This window comes from Apteryx mantelli, chromosome 3 (assembly GCF_036417845.1).
Source record: "Apteryx mantelli isolate bAptMan1 chromosome 3, bAptMan1.hap1, whole genome shotgun sequence".
Lineage (NCBI taxonomy): Eukaryota > Metazoa > Chordata > Aves > Apterygiformes > Apterygidae > Apteryx > Apteryx mantelli.
In genome coordinates this window covers 31972832-31995079 of record NC_089980.1, presented here as the reverse complement: position 1 = coordinate 31995079, position 22248 = coordinate 31972832, and the positions used below count along the sequence as shown (strand labels likewise).

Sequence of the window (22248 nt, the reverse complement as noted above, 5' to 3'; positions counted from 1 at the left end):
GAAACCAAATATATCAGAAGCCACAAAGCAGTTATCTACAGCTATCATTTTTATATATACACAGCTCTGCATTTGAAGAATAAGTTTTCTTAACCTTTGCTATACCTTCTACTTATACATATTCTTACTGCATAAGCAGTACTTATACCATCTCTTATCCTTAACACAATAAAATGAGACTTAAGAACTTAACTTGGATAACTGCCCTAAATAGAAGAAACATGACAAGCATTGAGCTATGAAAGTGGAACCGTATTTAAAGGGGGGGACCAAGATTTGAACCTCCTAAAGCTGTAAAGCTAGGCAAATCCTAGCACCTTCTTTCTAGAAAGCATCCAATCCTCACTTTGGCTACAGCATAGATGGCATTACTGTCCTTACATTTCAGTGTGCTATTTTATATCATACATCTTTCTTTTTTAAAGAATGCCCCCTTTTCATAGATTCTCCCTGTTCATTTATTGTTGTCTAATTACAGGCTTTTTTTTTTTAAATGAAATCGTTAAGAAATCTTTTCAACTAAGGTATTTTAGCTTTCTCCACCAAAATCTCCAACTTTGAGAAAAACAGCCTCCTTCCCTTAAAACAACAACAACAAAAACCCTTCAAACGTGCACATAAGTCTTACTACAGGAATAGCTAGTTCATGAAGTCATGAACACTGAAAGTTTTCAGAGGTACACTTAATGACAGTTTTTGTTTGTTTTGTTTTTTTAAATCGTAAACTACAACCCTGGCATATTTATGGCAGCCAGTGTTCATTTTCCTCAGGCCACAGTCAAACAGGGCAGGGATCACAGCTGAGATAATTGCTACATGGCAGTCCTTTAACTGAATAAACACCAGACCTCTGGAATTAATTTATTACTATCTAAATACATAAAAGCTGTTACGATGGAAGTTATTTCCAGTTTTAATACAACTTTGCACTTTAGATTGTTAATTTCTTTACTTTGTAACAAAAAGTTCTCTTCCAGCAAGACTTCCAGGAAAAAAAAAGAAAAAAACCACAGATTCTATAAAATAAGGTGTGTGTGTAAAGTTTGAAGGAAAAAAATTCCCCTCCCCCCCAAAAAATACCCTAGCTTTCACAGCTTTACTTACCCATCTACGAAAACAAAGACGACAACATAATTTTTATTATTAGTCACCCTTCAAAGCAAGTTGCCCTATGCCCTGGCTTCCTACGGACTTGGGACCTTTGTTTACTAATTAATCCTGTCCTCAAGAACTGCTCAACCACTGCATTCACAGTGATGGGCAGGCTGCTGAGTGTCTCTCCAAGGGGGCAAGCCAGATTTCTCCTCTCCTCAGTCTTCTTTATAAAAGCTTCTAGGAATTAAATATCCTTCAGAACTCCATGCCTTGTCAAATTTGGTTGAAATTGGCCATGGAATTAAGTACTAGGGATGAGGAAAAATGAGGAATGCATAGGCTCCGATCACAAAAGTCTCATAGTTCTGAGGTTCAAAAATAGCCTCCCACGAATTCATCTTTGGGATCATTTAGATGCTGACATTTTAATAGCTTGAAGCTTCCTCCTTCTACTACTGAACCCTGCACTTAAAGAGTGTTACTGTTGTGTGGCATCGATAAAACACTCCAAAGAAATGTCACTTGCTCACTAAGCATTTTTAATGTGCACTTCAAATAGATATTATGCTATTTTAAAATAACATAATGTTACACTGCATGTATATGCTGAAACCTTCTCCTCACCAGTGTAGATCCAAGGAATTTAACTCCCACTTCAGGAAATAGCTGTTATGATTAATCATTAGCTTTGTTTTGTTTTTTAAAACTGAACTAAAAAAAAAAAAATCACTCTAATTTGGGGATATAAGTGTTAAACTGTATGCACACAAATATACAAAGCTTATTTTGTACATTTTTTTTACTTTGTATTTCCCTCCTCCAGTAAGCATTGCTGAAAACTGGAGTCTTATCCAAGATGCCTTGTTATCTCTCCATATCTTGCGCAGTCTTAGAAGATGCATATTCTCTTTTAAAATCTCAGCCTTTACTTATAAAACAATCTCGTAATAAAAAGAGTTTGATAGTTGTTTCTGATTCTTCCAGTTAAATGATATCAACAAACAATATAGGGATTGTTGTATTTAAGCACAGCTAGTTTAAAACTGGAATTAAAATAATTCAGACAAATTGTTCAGAAACAGTATGCATATTAAAGGCTTAAATCTGATGGGTTTCTAATTACATTTTTGAACAAGAATTTTCTAATTCAGTGACTTCCAAACCTTTTGGAACAGATGACCATTGCAAGAAGTTTTCCAGAATCATGGATCATCGTTCAATCATGTTCATGAGCAGTAAACACTATGAAGATAAGATGGTTTTAAAGGCCATTTATTGGGGCCACAGATAAATTTTTGAAGTACAATTTAAGAAATGACAACATTAGGTGTAACAAAACATTAAGCATTTCAAAAAGAAGAATGGATTTTTAAGTCAATAATGTTTCTTTTGTGAAAGAGAAAAAGGATAGTCTGACTGACCTGGAGCAGCACACAGAGTCTACAAGATTTTCATATTGGTCACGCCTCCCTCCACTCAGAAGTTAGCTACAGAATTTTTGAGTTTGAGAACCGTTACCCTTGTGGCTTAACAGAAGATCATTAAAAATTAAAATAAAAAGGTAATAAGAATATATACATATGGTAAACTATGAAATGGTTTCTCCAAAGAAACTTTCAAACCATCTATCTTTAGGTACCAAACTTGGCAACACGGATTTCTTGAATCAGTACTGAAGAGGGAAGTCTTCTAAAAGCTGACAATACATCCTAACTTATTTTGTCTAAGTGAGATGTCTGAAGTTAAACTGGCTGCCCTAAAAGTACTGCTTCTGCTCTAATACAATTATGAAGACATTAGGTACAATCTTTAAGGCTCAGGATTCATATGGCTGTTCCAACTGCTTATCTTCCTCAGGTGAGGGATAAAAAAATCACCATGTAATAAAAAGACTGAACTTTTCTAACAATAACTTGCGTTAGTCACTTACCAATACTGCTGTTATTACAGTAACTGAGCTGCCTGTTTTAGCCAAAACCCCTAGGTGCTATCCCAATATTTAAATTCTACTTATCCAATAAGCAAAAGACAACAGTATGGACAAAATGCCTATGAGAAACAGGAACACTCTTGCTGTCAAGCAACTGAGCAAGATTATGTGTTTTAATACAAGTCTTCCTGCTGACAGTTCTGCATTCAGAATCAGACACAAAGGATAAACATAATCAGGCTTACCAGACCCTGCAGGTAAGATCCCTTGGGTATGGTGGAAAAATGACTCGCACCTTACTGTGTTGTCAAAATAGTACTTTGGAAACAATTACCATTGTAGTATGCCTGCTGTCTGGAATGGATGGACGAGGTGTACTGCCAAAGGGTCATCATTCTCCTATTTTTCTAATGGCAAGCTCAGGTGTTTCTGAACTGTAAATTGGTTTTTACATTTCGTAAGTGATGTATATCCCTGGCAACCTGCAGACTTTTTATGCCAGTGACACATAAGAACATACTGTCTAAACGGTGAATCTAAACACTGACAACCTTTCTGGTGAACAGGGATAGCAATCAAAGCACCAATATTTAGAAACTGGAAAAACTGTGACCAGTTGAAACACACAGGAAAATAACATTTTAATCATTTGTGTATTCTATCTTGCCATTTTTAATCTTGAAACAATTAGAATGTATTCTTTCAGGAAGCTGTTTTCTAGTTATTCCCCTGTCACTTGACTCTACATCTGAATTCCTAAACCTGATCAGCTCAACATGGTATATGTCAAACATAGTAGACTTAGGTCAAAACCCCCCCCAAGAACCCTAAGAGTAGCTTATTAAAACAAGTACAATCAATGCTTGCATTTTAACTCCGAAATTAAAAAGAATTCCAAAGGTTGCCAATATCTACACTAATACAAGCAAACAAGTATTATCCAAAGATTCTGTAAGAAGAGAAAGAATAACCTGTCACTCATATTCTCATCTGAGCCCTTTTGCTCCTCATACTCCATTTTGTCCTTATTTGCTTGGTTCACTTCTTCGTTTTCTATAACTACTCCTTCATCCAAGATTTCCGATCCTTGTCGAGCTGCAGCTACTTTTCTTTTTTTCACTTTGCTCTTGGAAAACTCTTGATGCTGGTATGATTTATTGTCATTTTCCATTTCTTGATCTCTGCTGCTATCCTGCTGTTGAGTTATTGTCAGTGCATTAGAGACTTCTGATGGCAGGTCTATTGCCATCCGCTTCACTTTTCTTCTTCTACGCAAAGTTCTGTTTCCTAAACTGTCAACAGCCAAATCTGGTTCATGCCACAGAGGTCTTTTGCCTCTAATGTTATTTAAATTTGAGGAAGGTCGACGTTTAGCAACCAACAACTGGTCATCAGAGTCACTGTGGTCTTTCTTATTAGCATGACTTTCCCTGTAGTCTTTGCTTGATTCTTCCAAACTGGAATCAGAACCTTCGCTTAAACAGTGACCAGTCTCCCAGGGATGATGGGTGGTAAATGAACGTCTCTTTCGTCCCCTCCTTTTTCTTGCCTGTCGCTTTAGAAGACAAGACACACTTCGAGAATGATCTCCAGTATCAGCAAAACCTCCTCTGGCTTGCTCTGAACTTTCTTCCAGTGCTGAGACCAGATCATGCACTAGCTCCTCCATAGTCCTACTGAAATGCCTGTATTTTCCAGGAAAGCAAAAAACAAAACAAAAAATGAATCAGAGATGTGTTAGTGCGTCAACTCTACAACATTCTTATCAGCCAAAATTATCTGAGTCTCTGCAATGTAGTCTCAATGTCAGACAATCCTACAAAATTTACAACCTACACTAGTATACATTACTTTTAAAAGGCATCATGACTAATTTCTGCCCTGGAAACAAAAGTAGCATCTTTCTCTCATTTGCTTTTGACCCTACTAATATTGTTAGATTTTAGTTTACCTCATCATATTTTTATGTTTTTCAGGGATTCAGTGTGGCAACTGCAACAACAGACTAAGACCATTCAGTGTAAGTGTAGGCAGGGAGCACATTTCAAATTTATGAATGGGAAACTGAATACATAATATTCCTCCTTGATGGTATATTACAGAGTTCTGTTTAAGAGTTGTCATTAGGATAAAAGATTTTTAAGGATAATTATCTCTTGATGCTACCTAAACACTAAGGTGGAGTAAAGATAGTAATTCTTTGATTATTACTATTTTTTTTAAATAGTGACTAATTCTGTCTTTTCAAATGGCTGATATTTATTTGATTTTTAAAATTATTGATTCAGTGGAGTGATATTAAGTTGAGAGAATGTCCTGCTACAGGTAATTCCAGAGGATTAAATGTGATGTTTCCCACCACATCCAAGCACTCACTTCCACAGAATCATACACTTGTGAAAAGGGTGTGGGGGGGAATCCCTAAACACACAATATCTGATTAAGGACTTATCCTTTCAAATGTTTCTCTCCTCCCTCCTCAAATTTCACTAGCATTCAGCATGTCTTCAACTCAGTATGCTTCAGAAAGTTCACCCATGCATTACAAGAACATAATTATAAAAAAAGAAGAGACATTAACAGATTGCTGGTGAACTCTACAGAGAAGATTTATAACCTTCAGAGAAGGATTAAACACACTGATCAGATTCTCACATCAAAGTATCAGAAGTGTCCTTTCTTTTAGGGAAACCTGAGAGGAATGTTCATGATCTATGCCAGCTGATAAATATGGAGGAGCAAGTACATTATGTAGAGGGATGTTTAAAAGCAAGACTATTCACACTGTTTTCCAATAAGTGTTGATTGAGGCATCAATGAATAATTTTCTACCCATATTAGTGGAGCTATAGATGGAGAGAAATTACAGATGCATAGCACACAGATTTTCTAACTTACCACAAACTCCAATGTTAAAGGTGCTCAGATGGGATGACTGAATGGACAGTCATGAATGCAAAGCACACAAATTTTAAATATTAATGAGGGAACTGAAGAGCATATTTATTTAAGAAGAAATTCAAGCTGGTCATGAAATATCTTAGCTTAAGAAATGCTATAGTCTCCTTTTAAAAGACTTTCAGAAAAAACTTATTTTAAACATTTCAGTTGCAAGATATGGGTCACCAAAAGACTAGAGAGTGACATAAATTCAAGCTCACTTTGAATTCCTGAAACTACTGTGTCACTTGCATTTATTTCTAATACTTCTGTTTCTAACTTGCTGTAATCTCTAGTTCTATTACTCCCTCTTAATCTGACATTTTCTTTGATTCTTAGTACAGCAGAATCTTCATATAATCTCTTAAAGGGAGACACACAGCTCTGGAAGAATAGCACAGTTCTCCTTAATCCATTTGGTTCTCAGGAATCAAAACTTTCATAATCACAAAAAGTATTTCTTAGAAGCAAGATATGCAATGTAACAGGAAAAGCATTCCAAACAAAGCAATGATTATCAGAAAATTCAGAGAGAAAAAGAGAAGTGACAGCCAATTAATCCAGAACTTACTTTTAGAGACAGGTGGCATTACAATGATTTAAAACCAATTCTTATTTTTAGTTCTCAAAGCTTCAATTATTGCAGATTTTTTCTTGCTTGTGTAGTAGGAATTTTAACCACTAATAGAGGCAAGTCTGTGTATATTTGTGCAAGTCTTCTCTGTACGAGGCTTAAACAGTATACAGTCAGATACGTTAGCACGTTTCTCTGCAGCTAGAATAACTGCACTGTAGGGAGGGCACTAGCCTCTTTAGCCTCATTTTTAATGTCCACAAAGACAGCTGTCTTTTCAGGTACACATCAGAAATGATGCTCTTGAGATATAAGGGGCTTTCTAATACTTCTGAGCTGATAATACTTCTGAGCTGATATAACAGGAACGTAAGGCTCAGACAAATGCACTCCAATGGATTTATTTGGGTTAGTTCGAGAAATTACTTCCTCCAGCTACCTACCCAGCCCTTCTGCCACAGGTTTTTTACATCCATAATAGAGCTGAAACAAGTGGAGATGCACCAACAAGTCAACTAGTGGGCATAAACCTATTCACCTCAAAGAGGACAGGGTCTGCTAACATGCCAGAATGTGGACTGGAAGAAGTGAGTATATGATCTCTTTCCGCCCATTGTGCTGCAGGTGTAGCAGCAGAAAGTAAAGGGAGAGGGGAAAGAGGGGATACTAATGTCTCAGGCCACAATTTATGATTAATTTGTTCAATTCACAGTCCCTAATCCATATGGATAACTATATCACCAAAATCAATGTGGCTCCTAGAGTGGGCATACCAATTTATTCCAGATAATGGCATAAGTACTGTGGTAAAGTTACCCTAGTTCCATGAAATACTGTAAGATCAAATAGAATATATCCACTTTGCATTCATATATCTGATCTAACCTTGTCTTGAATTTTCCAACAAATACAAACAGTGCCAGTTCAAAAGGCGAAACTTAGGCATGAACATCCTTAAACGTTTTGGAAGTAAGGGGATAGTATGATTCTTAAAAGGCCCTGGGCAGTAAGGCACTTAGTTCCCATCAGACAGCAACTTTAAATCTTATGAACTCCTACAATTAATCTTTTCCACCGAATATTAAGTCTCTTCATTGATCTCAAAGCTGCAGCACCTGAATTGAATAAGAGCTGTAACAGGGCAATGACCTTGTTTACCCTACAAATTACAGCCATGATCTCATGTATAACACAGCTGTACCCTAACTGCATTATATCTTGGAGAGATCAGACAAACTCGTATTATAATCACTTTAGTATGTTTCCTTAGTATGATTATGAGAATTATTTCATCAGTTTGGGACATCAGAAGCTCCTCTGTAATACACTCAGAATACACAACACTTTGCACTTCAGCTTTTCACCCTCACTGCACTTTCAACATGCCAGTTATCAACATAAAACATTTACTGCTACTGAAAAATCCAAGAAATCACTTTTGCTTAATTTACTGGATCTTTCATTTCTCTTGCTATGGTTAAAGAAAAAATGGTAACAGCAACCAGGTAGAACAATTAGTCTGAAAATTTGTTTTCAAAGTTCAGGAGCACATTTTTATTACAGCACTATTTATCAGACAATTCCAGTTTCCATAATTTTCTATATTGTTCACAACCGTCAAGCTTGTATTCCAAGCCTATGAAGTATAATTGTTTCCGCAGATGTTGCTTCAGTAAAAATATCTGTGCAGAAAATAGGTTGAAAGATAACTACAATAATGGAAGCCAGATAAAAAGTTTTAAAGATATAATCAGCAAGTACCTACTGCATTCAGTAAGATGAGAAACTTTAAAGCTTGTAACACAGAACGTAGGACAACATATTAAGATACAAAAAGTATTAAGTTATGCCACAGTTTAGTATGACTCACACAAGGCTATAAAAATGCTGTTACAGCAACAGCCCACAGCTAGCAATAAACTGTAATGTCTTTGCTAGGAGAATATACTATTTTACAGTAAGAAAATACAGTTTGCCTACAATGACCTTTACATTTACCTGAAGCAATTTTAATATACCACTAAAGGCTGACCCATTTCCTCTCTATCTGTCACCAGAAACAACAATAAAAGTACTGTTTGTAGGAAATGACATAACAGCTTTCAGGTACTCCGAAACAGTTAACACAGCTTGTGTTCACCATTATCATTCAGTATGGAAACCACTAATTGAAATAATAGGCATTTACTTTTTCAGTGCAATCAAGTATCATGTTTCTAATTCACTTCCCACCTAAAATGCCTGACAATGTAGAGGTCTTACCACTCACAAAATCTCTCTCTCAAATTCTGAAGAGAGTACAATAACCATCAACAATAAGTCTGGAGGAAAGCAGTTCCCTCAGAACCATGATTTTTGCTCTCTTCACAACCAATCTTGATGACCACAAGCTAAAAGCACAAGAAAAATCAAGTAGTTCCATGAACATTGGGACTACGAAACATGATTTTCTATAATCTTTTCTCATATAGATTCTCTGATCTCTCATAGTATTGCTGTACTCATACTTTACCCCATCCTCAGACAGGCACTAAACTGAATTCCATTTCTCCACCTCAGAAGTAATTTTAACAAAGCCTCAGAAACATAATCTTGAGACCTTTGCTTTACTGCTGAATGTGAACAAATGTTGATTCAAAAAAAAAAAAGCACACGCGCAAAAGAACAAGAAAGAAATATGCCTGTTCCTTGGGCTATACATAAATGGGACAGTAAAATGGATCAACTCCATATAGCTGATAGACCTATGTTACATAAAAGCTTATGGCACACATCAGAAACAGAAAATGGGGCTAGATTATTTAAGCTTGCCTCTCATCACTCACCATCAATGGAAAGGAGAACACAAAGCATCCAGTCCACATCTATCTATATCTTTAAGTGTTCTCTGCTGGACAACCAGCTACACAAAAATACAAAACAACCAATATGCATTCTGCCCTGTACAAAACATTGCTTGGTGGCAGAAGAGCTAGCTATCAAGCTATGTAGAATTGCATTATCCTTATCTACTCTTCTACCTCTAACAATCCTGCCCAGTGCTTGCTGTAGAGACTGAGTCAACACACTGGCAACACATTCAGGGTAGCTTTAAGATTCAGAACAAAAACTTAATACAAATTTAATTTTTGTTTTAATAAAACAAAAATCAGACAGTGTCACCACAGGCAAACTTAGAGAAATTGAATACCAAAACCCATAATTATTCAGAGTTTCATATAAGATAGTACGAACAGTGGCAAGAATCTGGGACTCTTGAGACAAGTCAGGATATTGTATTGAAGCATGTCAGTATCTGAAAAGGGAAAAGTAAAACCAAAACCCCATGCTGTTTTTCATCTTCAAGGTATGCCAACTCTGCTTTTTTGCAGTAAGTTACTTTTGTATATAAATCAGTTTTGCAAAAGAGAAATACAGAAGGATTTTGTTTTTAAATTAAAATTTATAAGAATCATCATTCTTCGGCTAAAAACATCTACTTGCTACCCTTGCTAGAATTTTCTATCATTCTTTTGCTATCAAATATACAATTCCCATATATTTTCGTAGATAACTGCTAGCAACTTTTTGGTCTTCCCATCACATACTACCCATCGATTGTTGGTACCAACTCTGCATTTGAGAGACCTTTTTTAGACAAGCTTTGTAATACCACTACACTTGACCTATATAAGTTATAAGTATTTGAGAAACTATGGAATTTTAACAGATTATGCTGATGATCCTCTTAAAAATTAGCACCAGGGCAATTTGTAATAAGTACATCTGACTTTTCTACAATTGCTGATTACCTAAGAAAGTACAACAATATAATAAATCCTATCTAAAATTTCACACAACATTCTTCACTAATATTTAACAGAGAAAAAAAAAAGTTCAGTACAGAGCAAGAGCAATGGTATACAGTCAGAAAGATGCTGACATGAGCTGCATTTAATAAAGCTCTAATGCAAATGAATTGGTCAGCCAGAAATGAGATTTGGAGCAATTTATCAAGAGAGGTAGCAATTCTTACAATCCCATTGCTGCCATTTACTGATATGCTTGCCCTTTTCAGAAGTACGACTTCATTAATTAACTGTCAAGGTGGAGAATCACATGAACTGTCAAATGATGGTAATATGCTGTAACATCAAAGTCATTATCAGAAGAATCAGAGTGCCCAGGACATATCCAAAATGCAAACTATTTCTAAGTTGTCATATGTACTCATAAGTGAAAAACATTTAGCTTCAGAGGAGCTTTAACACCCAAAATGAACAATCTCATTCTGGGGCAGATCAGAATCTACTAACTTCCTTAGGGCCTTAATGTTTTTAGGAAGCTAAAATTCTTGAGTTTCCAAATCAAACATTACACCTTGAAAAAAATATTTTCCTTCATTTCTTTAATATCACATTTCTCTCAAATGGGTTTCCCTTAAAGGATAGCTTCTGAAATAACTTATGTACAAGGACGAGAAAAGACAGCAGCTCCGAGAGATTTAACAGACCTCCACAGCTGTTAAACTAACATTCCAATAGATAGTAAGATTTCAATTATTTTCTCTGTGCTGAATTCCTCTGGGCTGTGTATTTGGACAAGTAAAACTGTTACTGTCTGATGACAGTTACAGAAAAATATGTCAAGTTCCCATATCTTGTGTTGCTGAACACTGTTTTTAGACACTGGAACTAAATTATTTTATGTGGACACAAAATAATAAAATTTAAAGACAAATGACAGGTCAGGTCTACAATGAAAACTTTCTCAGAGTAAAGATATGCATTAGGAGTGTCTCAGGCAATGTTCCTACTGCACACACATTAGTATTAACATAAAAGACTTCTACCAGTACAGCATACATCATTCTCTGAAAGTGCTATGAACTACACCAGCAAAAGTAAAGTTATATTTACACCAGGCAAATTCACATGCTTAGAAAAACTAGCAAACTTTTTCTAACACATATATAGCATGTTGGCAAATACGTTTTTATTATATAAAAAGCCTTCTCAAAGGGGTTGCAAGAAAGCCATGAAAATATCCACAGGAAAAAAAGTGGTGGTAGTAGCAGAAATGGAGGAAAAAAGGAGTTTACTATTTAAGGAAGCTGAATGCTAAGCTCTTCCTCTCTTCTTCCCCATCCACAGAAAAGAACAGCAGATTTAAGATCTGGGTTCCCTGCCTGCAGATACCTGTATACATAATACAGTGAAGCCCCAGATTTCTTGTTCAACAATTATGGCTATAACCAATTATCATCAACATTAAAAAAAAAAAAGCCTCCCCATAACCATTAATAAAAATGAAATTCACTAGAACTTATCAGTTGGAATACACAATAATTCAACTAATGCAACCTTTCACAATATACAGAGAATGATCTCAGGACCAGCTTTAATCAAAAAAGTTTTTCCACAAGAATGATTTGCGGTTTACACTAACAATAAGATAATAAGCCACATAATTTTTGAAGGTTTCACTGTTTTCATCTTTGGAGACATACACCGGGGGGAAAAAAAACAAAACACAGCATCCTTTTCATCACTAGTTAGAGGGAAAATATTTTATATTTCTCCTCCATCTCAATATTTTACATAGTCACCTGAAGTTTTCCAAGAAATCAGCTTCTTTTAAGAATGTTAACATACTGCTTACAGAAGGTTTGGAAGCCACAAGACACCTAACGTTTCATGCAGAACATGAAAGGCTTCCCAATTGGTTGTTTGGGCCATCTTACTTTCCTCAACAATTGCTCCACTACTAGTCTTTCTACTGCTCCATGGCTGACTAAACAAAACTTGCTTTTCTTTCTTCTGTGTGCATGCCTTCCTCTTGTCTTTCCTCTTCTTTCTGTTACTCAGTTTTCCCTTTCTACAGTCCCACAATAAATACAATATGCTATTTAGAATCATATATGCTAATATCTGGAATTATATAAAACAGTAAATCTGTGAATTATATTGAACTAGAACTATGCATATGCTTCTTGCTCACCTGTTATAGCCACACTTGTTGATTCTTGTTTCAGGCAAAATATAATAGCTCTAGAACAACAACCACACCTAACTACATGTTTCTGCAGCATACATCACAAAGGATGCAGCTCTTTGGGGTTCACCACAATTAAAAAAAAAAAAAAGAGTGAATAAATTTGTGATGAGAGTTTTTATTTGTTTGCCTGCTGTCCTTTTTATTAAGGAGGACAGGTTTCTTCTCCCAGCCCACTACTCCCTTATAAACACAAGGAGCGTTTGAGACGTGTGAGTGGCACCTGCCAGGCCTCGTAGCCCTCTTCCCGCGAGGCCTCTGGCGGGGAGAAAAGCACCGGCGTATCGGTTCCCGCGGCCGCGCGGGCCGGTGCTGCCCGCCGGGGCGCTGCGGGGGCCGAGGAAAATACTTCTCCCCAAGTTTTTAAGCCTCGCACCCAGCACCGAGATGGGCTCTCCCATCTCCCAGAGGCAGCGGGCTCCCACCCCCTCCCCGCTTGCCCTCGGCCCCAGACACCGGCACCTCCCCCGCGCCCCGCCGCAGGGGAGCGGGCGGCAGCGACCCCCCCACCCCCGCCTCGCGGGCGGCCCCACACTCGCCCCGCTGCCCCCGGCCCGGCCTGGCCTCACCAGCTCTTTCTCGCCGCCTGAGCTCGGGTCGGGTTAGGCTCAGCGACCCGGAACATGAACCCGGCGCCTCCCCCGGCCGCTCCCCGGGGAGGCTGGCGCCGCTTCGCAGAGACTGGGGCAAGCGGAGACGGGGCGAGGGGCGCCGCGGCGGAGGCTGGCGGGCAAGGGCCGGGCGGGGAGGCTGCGGGCGGCCAGGGCTGCTCCTCACTCCCCCATGATGAGAGCCCGGAAGTAGCTGCGGCACCGGCAGGAAACCGGGCGCGACCATCGCGCCTCTTCCCCTCCCGCTCCGGGCCGCTGCCCGCGGGCGGCGCACCCCGGCGCGCCCCCCCGCCGCGGCCGCGCTGCCGCCCGCGGCCCTGCTCCGCGGGGCTCCCGCCGCCGCCCGCACCCTCCCTGCCCTGCCGGCGGGGCGTCGGGAGGGACGGCCATCCCCGCGCCCGCGCGGAGTGGTACGGCCCCGTTGCCATGGTGGCGGCGTCGGGAGGGAGGTGGAGGGAAGCATGGCCACCTTGGCCAGGCTTCAGGCGAGGCTGCCGGGCCTGCGGGAGGAGTGTTTCCGTCGGAACAGGTAACGGGGGCGGCGCGGGGGGCCGCGACGACACGCACCTTCTTGGGCTGGGCTGGCGCTGCCCGCTGCTCGCCGCCGTAGCCCCGGGGAAGCCCCCGGGCTCCCTCCGTAACGAGATGGCGGCGCTCCCCCGCCCGGCGCGGCGGGGTGCGCTCCCCGCGCCCCGCCGTGCGCTGCCTCCCGCTGGGGCCGCGCGCCCAACGGCCGCGGGCCACGCCCCCAACGGCCGCGCGCCCAACTGCCTTCCCGCGGCTGGGAGCGGTCGGGGGTCACCGGCGTCTCGTGGGCCCCGCCGTGTTTTTAGGGAGTCTTTTTGCGACCCGAAAAAAATTACTGACCTTCCCCTCCTCCGCTCCCGGCTAAGTTGGAGCGAAAAGTAGCGTCTGAAACTCAGCGTTAGCCGCTGAAACTTCCGAGCGTTTTATGCAGCGCCTGCCTTCATTTGTCTCTCCCTAGTTAATCTTGAACGGAACGGAGTTTAGTGTTAGCGCTGCAGTGATACAACTATTTTATCAAGGGAATTTATACATTATAAATCCCTATTAAACATACATAAACTATGAGCACCTCCTCTTGTGGCTTAAATTTATAACTTTTACTGGAGATTTAGCTTATCCTGTCAAAAGATACCACTTTTTTAATTAAGAGACAGAATCCCCCAGCTTCCAAGTGAGTTGATGTTGATTATCCACACTGTTAAAAACTGAGATGTATTTCTAAATTGGATTATGCGGCTTGGGATAAGTTTTGTCTTTTTGTACTGAATTAAAGAGATGCTTTTTCTACTAAAGATCTGAAATCTCCTGTGTTACAGAGTGGCGAACTGTGATCAAATCACCTGTTACCATTCTCTTGACTAAGTGGGACAGTTTGTGCTGCTCATTTCTTTGTAAGGTGGTGGTGGAGGCCAACTTTTCACAGATCAGATTTTAAGAAATAAAAGTTTTAACACTTATTTTAATATTTAATGGATTTCTACTGTAAACTTTTATACAAATATATTGTTGCTGTTACTAAAAATGTAATGTTAATATCTAAACAAATAAATGTTTAGTTTAGTTCTAGTTTTTTTTCTTTACTGTTCATTGACTCATTCATTTTAGAAACCAATTACAGCATCATTAGTATGAATAACAAAGCTCTCTGACATTGCTAAAAGTTACACAGAGTTCAAGTCCTGCCTGTGTATGAAGCATTCTGTTTTCTTGTTCTTTCCCTGAGCTTTAGCTTGTACTCTTGTGGCTGTACACACAGTAGTTCACTAAGTGAGCATCAGTTACAGCAGATTATACTTGTATTTCACATATTTCAAGTTAGAAAGAGCAGGCAGAGCCAAACATGGAAATCCATTGGAGGGCAGCATGCTTGATGTTTGGAGATTTGTTTTTTGGCATAGTTTTCCAAAACCGAATTGTTTCCTTTTTAAGAACAGGCTGTAATCCATCAGCTTCTTGAAATTCAGAGACCTTCAGTTGAGAATTTCAATGAGAGCCTTCAAAAACTCCAGTTCAGCCACTGAACGGCTGATCAGTAATCTGATCTTTGTTCTTTAGGGTGAGAATCTTGGACTTCTTCAAGGAAACTGTCAGTAAAATCTTGAAACAAATCAGAGTATCTTGTTTAGTGCTTTTGATACTTCTGTATTTAATTTTTAAACTTAACAAATTAACTTTTGGCATTGTAGTGTGTTTACATCTACCTTAATTTAAATCATCGGAAGGTGCAGCAGAATATAGATTACCAAATATTTACCTTATTTGTATGAGTTGCCTTGTTGCAAATAAAGTTACTTTGTTTGCAAGGGTAAAACCTGAAAGATTTACTTCCATATGCGTCAAACACATTTTAAAACAAAATAAAAATATTTCTTTCTTCACCTATCTTTCAAGATCTAAATACAGAGCTGTGTAGAACATCTAGAACATGCAGAACATCTAACACAGCCTGACATAAACAGACCCTTGTGAAAATGAAGTATTTTTGCTAATACTTACTGCTACAGGAGGAACACAGTAATTAAGTGCCTTAAATTAAGTCCCCAAATTAGAAAACTCTTTCTTTCTTTATCTTTCAAAATGCCTTTGCTATTTTAGGACTCTACCTCTGTTCCATTAAGGATTAGGGCAGGTTGATGACTGTTGATTGTGTTTAGATGGGTGATCAATTTACCAATGTTCTTCTGATCTTAATAATGTTTCTGACATACTTTATGCAGAACTCCATTTATGTCAGAGGTCTAGGGGCTCCTAAAATCATGGTTTCTTTTTAGGGAAAGTGTCTCTTTAGGGAAGGACTTACCCAACAATGGCCCAATGCAAATACCTTGAGAAATATCCTCTTAGGATAAGCATTAAAATGTAGAGGATCTGGTTAATGCTAAATGATAACTTATTCTTTCAATAATCTACTTTTATGTACTGTAACATCTGTAAGTCAGATGTTGACCTTGAGTGTACCTATGTAACATTCAGTAAAGTCTTTGAGAAGTATTTGTGACTATCTAAAAGCTTAATTCAAACTGTATGGTAAGTATGCAATCTGATCAGAATGGCAGATATCAGCTTGAGCAACTTAAACACCAGACGACTCAGTTTGCTGGCATTGTTAGTTGAAAGCGGAAACTATATAGTTTGTGGAACTATAGTGTAAGAAAAACAAGTCTGTTGTTGGTCTGCTTAAGTGAACTTTACAGGGACTTATAAACTGACTCAACTAGGCAAGACAACAGCCTGACTAGACAACTAACAGGGAGTAATAGAGGAGGGAACTTCTGCTCTTCCAGAAGGAGACCATTGTCATTGGCCATTGCCAAGTAAGTAGGATTGGTTTTGGAGCTAGCATCTCAGACCAGGCTAGTTCCATGTCTTGTCTCCTTCATTTCCAGTCTGTAATTGTGGCTGCCTAGCCAGGGCCAAACTGCTCATACATTTTACATCAAGCTCATTTACCTTGGGGTGAAGTTTTCTGGAGGTGTCTGCTTCCTGTGAAGTCTAGGAAACTGTCCAAGAAAGGAACAAGAGAGCTCTTTACTATGAATGCCAGCTTTGATATTGACTTTTTGTGGTCTTAATAAAAAGATGGTTTGTTTTCTGCAGTTTCCAGGTATTGGAATGGGTGTGATGCATATCAGGTGACAATGAAGACCTGTGTTTGTGTCCATGTAATGTGATGTGGGAGCACATGCTGCAGCAGCAGATACAAAATGAATGGAGCTAATATCCTTTAGTAGAGACATTAAAGTAATAAATCAGTAATGAGGATAATATTCAGTTATCAGATACAAGTGACTCTTGTTAGTGTTTACCAAGGCGACTAATGTTGGCAAAACACTCAGATAGTTAGAGAGCTAACTAATATTAATCTAATTGTTATTCTGTGGGAGGTGTAACAAAGTAAACTATTTGGTAAAAGATTCCTAATAAATATGTGACAGTAAAAATTCCATGAAAATTAAAATATAACTTTAAGTTCATCAACTTGACGGTTATTGACACTTTATTATGAAAAAATGTAAATAAAAGCTAGACATGATCTTGTGGCTAGATTCCACCCCTCAGTATTGAAACTGATCATAGTAATTTCTTCCTGAACACTCTGAAAACTCTCTTTCAGATACATATTTTTCCTTAGGTGTCTTTTTGCTTTGTCACAGTTACAGTTCTCCTAGTAGAAGAATTCACAGAAAGAAGAAAAGGGAGGACTATCTTTTGGAGTTATTTTCAGAGTTTCTGATGGGGTCTTTTCACTTGTGCTTCTTTCCCTACCTGTGCACCTGCCGTTTGCTTGTACTACCGTATTTAATGCAAAGCTTTGACAGCTAATGCTTCTCAAAGATCTGCTTGAAGTTATCAGTTCTCCACCTATGTCTGTCCTGTATCTTCAGCTACTGCACTGATATCTCTTTCTAGATAACCTTTCTTCTTCTGTAACTTAAAAACAAATTCTTCATCTTTCCCTGTATTCTCTCTTCATCATTTTGTTTGCTTTTCTTTCCTCCTTGCCTGCCTGCATCACACCCTGATACTCTGCCAGTTTTGTTTCTACATTATCTCCAAAATCCATGTCTCTGAATTCCCATTGTGAAAAGTCCTGTCAAGACTCGAAAATCTTTTGCTTTGACTACTATAATCCCATGCTAAAGATCCCTGTGATCTTCCCTTCAGAATCTGTCCAAATTATTTACTAATACCCTTTGTTTCCAGTTCTTCTTCAGATCTCTTCCCTGACTTATTCTTACTTTTATGCAACATTCACATTTCATATCCTGACATTCCAGACCTTCTAAAGTTTGAAAATTTCCACATCTTATCTCTTTTCTATGCTTTTGTTGCTTCATACTCCAATTCATAATATTCTTTCCTTACATTTATGTCTCACTTTTTCAGTCATCTCTTCCTCTTCTTCATATTTCTGTTCTTTAAATTCCTTCCTAAGAAACTAGCTAAAAGTCTAAATCCTCTAGTTTTATTCTGAAAGATCAGTTCAAATTCATACTCATTAAAAAAGTCTACAAACAAGGTCTGTCACCATTAGTGATGTTATCACTCTTCAGTGATAATATACAGGTAATATGCAAGTAAAATATTTTGTATAGGTCATTAAAAATGTATTTGAACTAGATCTTCCTCCTAATATTCAGTTCTTATTAAAGCAGTTGACATTTATCATTATAATATTGACCATGGTTAATTTATTTAATATTCCTGTAGATATCCAATTTTGTATATAGTTAAAGGATTTTTATATAATTCAGGACTAATTATCGTTAGAGCATTATCTATATTTTTCACCTACAACAAAAGAAGTCCCTGACATGCTGACACGGATATTCAGTATTACAAAGGAGTAAGAAGCACACTCTCCCAAAAGTTATGTCAGCTGCAAGTTACAGATACTCTAGCATTGAAGTAGCTTACAGTGATATTTACTTTTCCTTATTGTTTTTAAGAGTTTATTTCCATAGTAATAGTTTAGGTAGAATGGTTTAGGATACTTTATGTATTGTTCTGAGGCTCTTTGATGTTCTTTTTCCTTATTCTCCATTCCCAGTAAAGTTTATAAATTTAATTTTTTATACTCCATATTTAGTTCATTTTCTGTTTTTGATTCTAAAATCTTTACAATTTGAGTACAGTCTCTCAAGTAACCAGTCTTCTACTGGGGACTTTGTTATCTCTATGGTATGCAATTAATGTAAATTATATTGATTGAACTATACAGAATTAAAATTTTAATTACAGGTGAAAAAACCCAGTGAAAAAGATCACAAGCTGCAACAGTAAAAGAAATACTTAGAAGCCTTTTTTGTTTTGATACTAGATTATCATGCTGACAAGTAATGTTACTTTTTTATTTTCTATATCTACTATAAAAATATTTACTACTTTTTGTATTTTCAGATCTGTAGATGAACACCGAAAGAAAGAGTATAAAGCTGCTGTCAAAATCCAGAGCTGGTTTCGAGGATGCAGAGTCCGAGCCTATATCAGGTAGTATATTTAGCTGATTTTAATCTGTATTTCAATCTTTTTTCCAGACAGTATTGCTTGGCTTTAAGAAAATGGGAGGATTTTGAAAAAAATCTAGCCATTGTTCTGCTTTTATATAGAAAGAAACGTATGCTGTACCACTGTAAAAAACAATAATTTTTGATTTTCGGAACTGCATGTGATTAAAATGTCATGACACTGGTAAGTGGCATGGAAATAGCCACTTTTTCAAGACAGATATGCAGTATTGTTTAAGAAATCTTGGCATGACTGGAGAAAAAAAAGGATGTACCTCATATATGTTTTATGCAAAGATGTTTCTTATCTCAGCTATTGTGGACATTATAGAAAAATTGCCTAGTAAGTGCCTAGCAGCTGGACTCTTATTCTAGAAAAGTTGTGAGTGCTCTGAATTACTCTCTCATTTAGGTTCTCTTAATCACCCACTGGAAAAGCCTGCTTTCAGTGAGTTATGCTATATGTACTGCAAGGTTTCTAAATTAGGTGTTCATAGTTAGGTGCTGTGAATGCCCCAGCACACAGCTTTTTGTAAACAGTCCCAAAATAATGATTGCATTATTTTATGCAAAATTGATGTCAGACATCATTTGCAGGATTTTTAGTAGCATATTAAAGTATATATGATAAGGACAGAATAAACGATTATTTACAACTAATTTTACATGATCTTAATTTTACATGAGGAAAAAGGTAGTCTAAAATTCCAGATAACTATGGGTTTTGTCAAATATCTAAAAACTGTAAGCAGTGGAAATTTTGCATATAACTGAAAAGATTCTGAACTGGTCAGATATTTTTGGTTAAAACTGTTCATGAAAATAAAATCAACTGTCATGCACATTATATTCTTAAGGCTATTTCATAAATCTTTTGTAATGATAGCTGGAAGAGTAAATAAGTTTGCAGTGACCCATTTATTCCAAAAGCTAAGTATGTGTGGGTTTGTGTGTATACATACACACATACACACACACACGCACACACACATATATATAAAGTTTATAAATGTGTTTCTGTATGCATGTCTACATACACTTTTAGGTAAGGAATATGTTTGCAATGGCCCTTTTTTTGGAATAAGTAAGGATAATACACTGTATATTACTTTTAATATTGCAAAATATTAAAGTACAGTTATATTTTAATAATGTCTCAATATAATTATTTTTTAAATATATTTCATTTTAGATATTTGAACAATATGATAATTATTATACAGAAGTGGTGGAGAGGTTATCAAGGTAGAAGATACTTCAGAAAAATGGTGGAGGTAGGAAAAAAAAATTTTTAAATTTTGTTTGTGTATATTACAGCATAAATATAAAGTAATATGTGAACTCATCCTGAAATTAAAAAGCTGAAACTCGATCCTGTATTCAAACATAAGCATACTTAACTTTACTACCATGAAAAGCACCATTAATTTCAGTGAGCCTACTCATGATGGTCATGTTAAGTTAGTGCCTAAGTGTTTGCAGCTCTGGAGCATTAGTCCCCAAACCAGCAATGAGATCTGCTCATGCAGAAGCCTGCCTACATGATGCTAATTGCAGGATTGGAGCTTTTGGAGATGCTTTTTTCCTGGCAGAACTTTTAATTCTTAAAATAAAATAAGCCAATGTTTCTACACATTGCTGTTCTATGTTTTAGTGGTTTGAATTTCTTACTTAATGAACCTTGAAATATTTGAGATTTTGCCTTAAGGCACACAGCGGATCACAGTCAATCTAATTCCCTTTATGGACTTGAAGATAGCAAAAATGTATGATAGCACACTAGCTAAAACCTCTGTTAAGAGGTTTAGGAGATTAAGAAGAAGCTAATTTGCCTTTAGCATAAAACAATAAAGTTTTTAATAAGTAGTTTACTTCACTAATTTATCAATTTATGCTAATATTTTACATTACAATAGTTTTTAACTTGTACGTCATTTATTCTTGATTAGTCTTGTTAAAACTAAATTGTTGCCTTTCATTCAAAGCAGATAAGTCAAAAAAACTGAGCAGTAATAGTTCACATATTATATGCTAAAGTCCATACCTCCTAATAAACTATGTTTTCAAGCCTAAGGACTTGTGTGCCTGAAAACTTGTGTGCTTTTCACCAAGTCTATCAGTAATTTAATAAAAGATTTTACCTCTTCCAACTTACATTTCCTAACTAATAAACTATGAGTCATCCTTCCAGGCTAAGATTTTCATTTTATCTTCTACAATACTCTTATTTTTGCATGCAAAGTAGATAGTTGCATGCTTGGATTGAATTCTGTTCTGAAAAAAATGTGGGCTGTGAATTGAATATTGTCCCTGAGTTTAGGAAGGATTGTTTAACCTGGAAAAACCTTCTGTGGAAGAGGAGAGACATGATAATGTTGTATATATTGAAATTTGTTAATAAAAAGAGAGAATCCTTGGAGCCACTGGGAAAGGGGAAGGACGAAATCAACCTACTTTGAAACATTGACACAAATTGACAAAGATGTTGTGGAACCCCCTCTACTGCAGGTTTTTAAGAGCAAGTTAGAAAAATGCTTGTCATGGGTGGTTTAGATATACTTCAGGCAGAGTTTTAGGCCAGGTTGTCTCATGACATCCTTTCAAGTTTTACATTTCTTTACAGTAAAACATTGTGGATTGGTGCTTCAGAAGCAGGGTGATCTGTGTGTCTCTGTGCCTTTCAAGATTTGAAAATAAGAATCATCAGTGTCAGTTTCTGGCATCTGATCATCAGGTCATTATGAGGGCTTAAGCAGGACAAAAATCTAATGGTGGTCTTTCTACATTTTTTCAATCACAAAGAATTTTTAGGAGCTATCTTTTGGCCAGCGAATGTTCAAATTTCTTTGTAGATAATAATCAGTTTCCTATTTTAATCAGAATGATGTCAGTTCAGACACTTATTTTTATATGAAGATTGTAAAAACAGCAGTGCCCAAATAAGGTACCAAAAGAACAATGTCACCACCATGCCTGCTGTGCATTGCACTGTTCTGAGAGGTGCTATGTAGCTGAGATGGCAAGATAATT

The 22248-nt window shown here is 37.5% G+C and overlaps 2 protein-coding genes across 4 annotated transcripts in view; one reads left to right on the top strand and one right to left on the bottom strand.

Annotated features, from left to right (window-relative positions):
• Window positions 1–13349, bottom strand: part of GPATCH2 (G-patch domain containing 2) — a 131914-nt gene extending 118565 nt beyond the window's left edge. The window contains exons 1-2 of one of the 2 annotated variants that reach the window (XM_067293055.1): window positions 13142–13349; window positions 3997–4710 (exon numbers count right to left, since the gene is read on the bottom strand). In XM_067293055.1, the coding sequence (XP_067149156.1) occupies window positions 3997–4710; window positions 13142–13197 (770 nt within the window). In that variant the 5' untranslated portion in view covers window positions 13198–13349. Of the gene's footprint in view, window positions 1–3996; window positions 4711–12518; window positions 12602–13141 lie in introns of those variants that run through there. The other variant, XM_067293056.1, reaches the window with a different exon arrangement.
• Window positions 13350–13630: 281 nt separating this feature from the next.
• The window catches only part of SPATA17 (spermatogenesis associated 17), a 101176-nt gene continuing 92558 nt past the window's right edge, over window positions 13631–22248 (top strand). For both annotated transcript variants that reach the window (XM_067294695.1, XM_067294694.1), the window contains exons 1-3: window positions 13631–13712; window positions 19112–19201; window positions 20411–20492. In XM_067294695.1, the coding sequence (XP_067150796.1) occupies window positions 13645–13712; window positions 19112–19201; window positions 20411–20492 (240 nt within the window). In that variant the 5' untranslated portion in view covers window positions 13631–13644. The remainder of the gene's footprint in view (window positions 13713–19111; window positions 19202–20410; window positions 20493–22248) is intronic.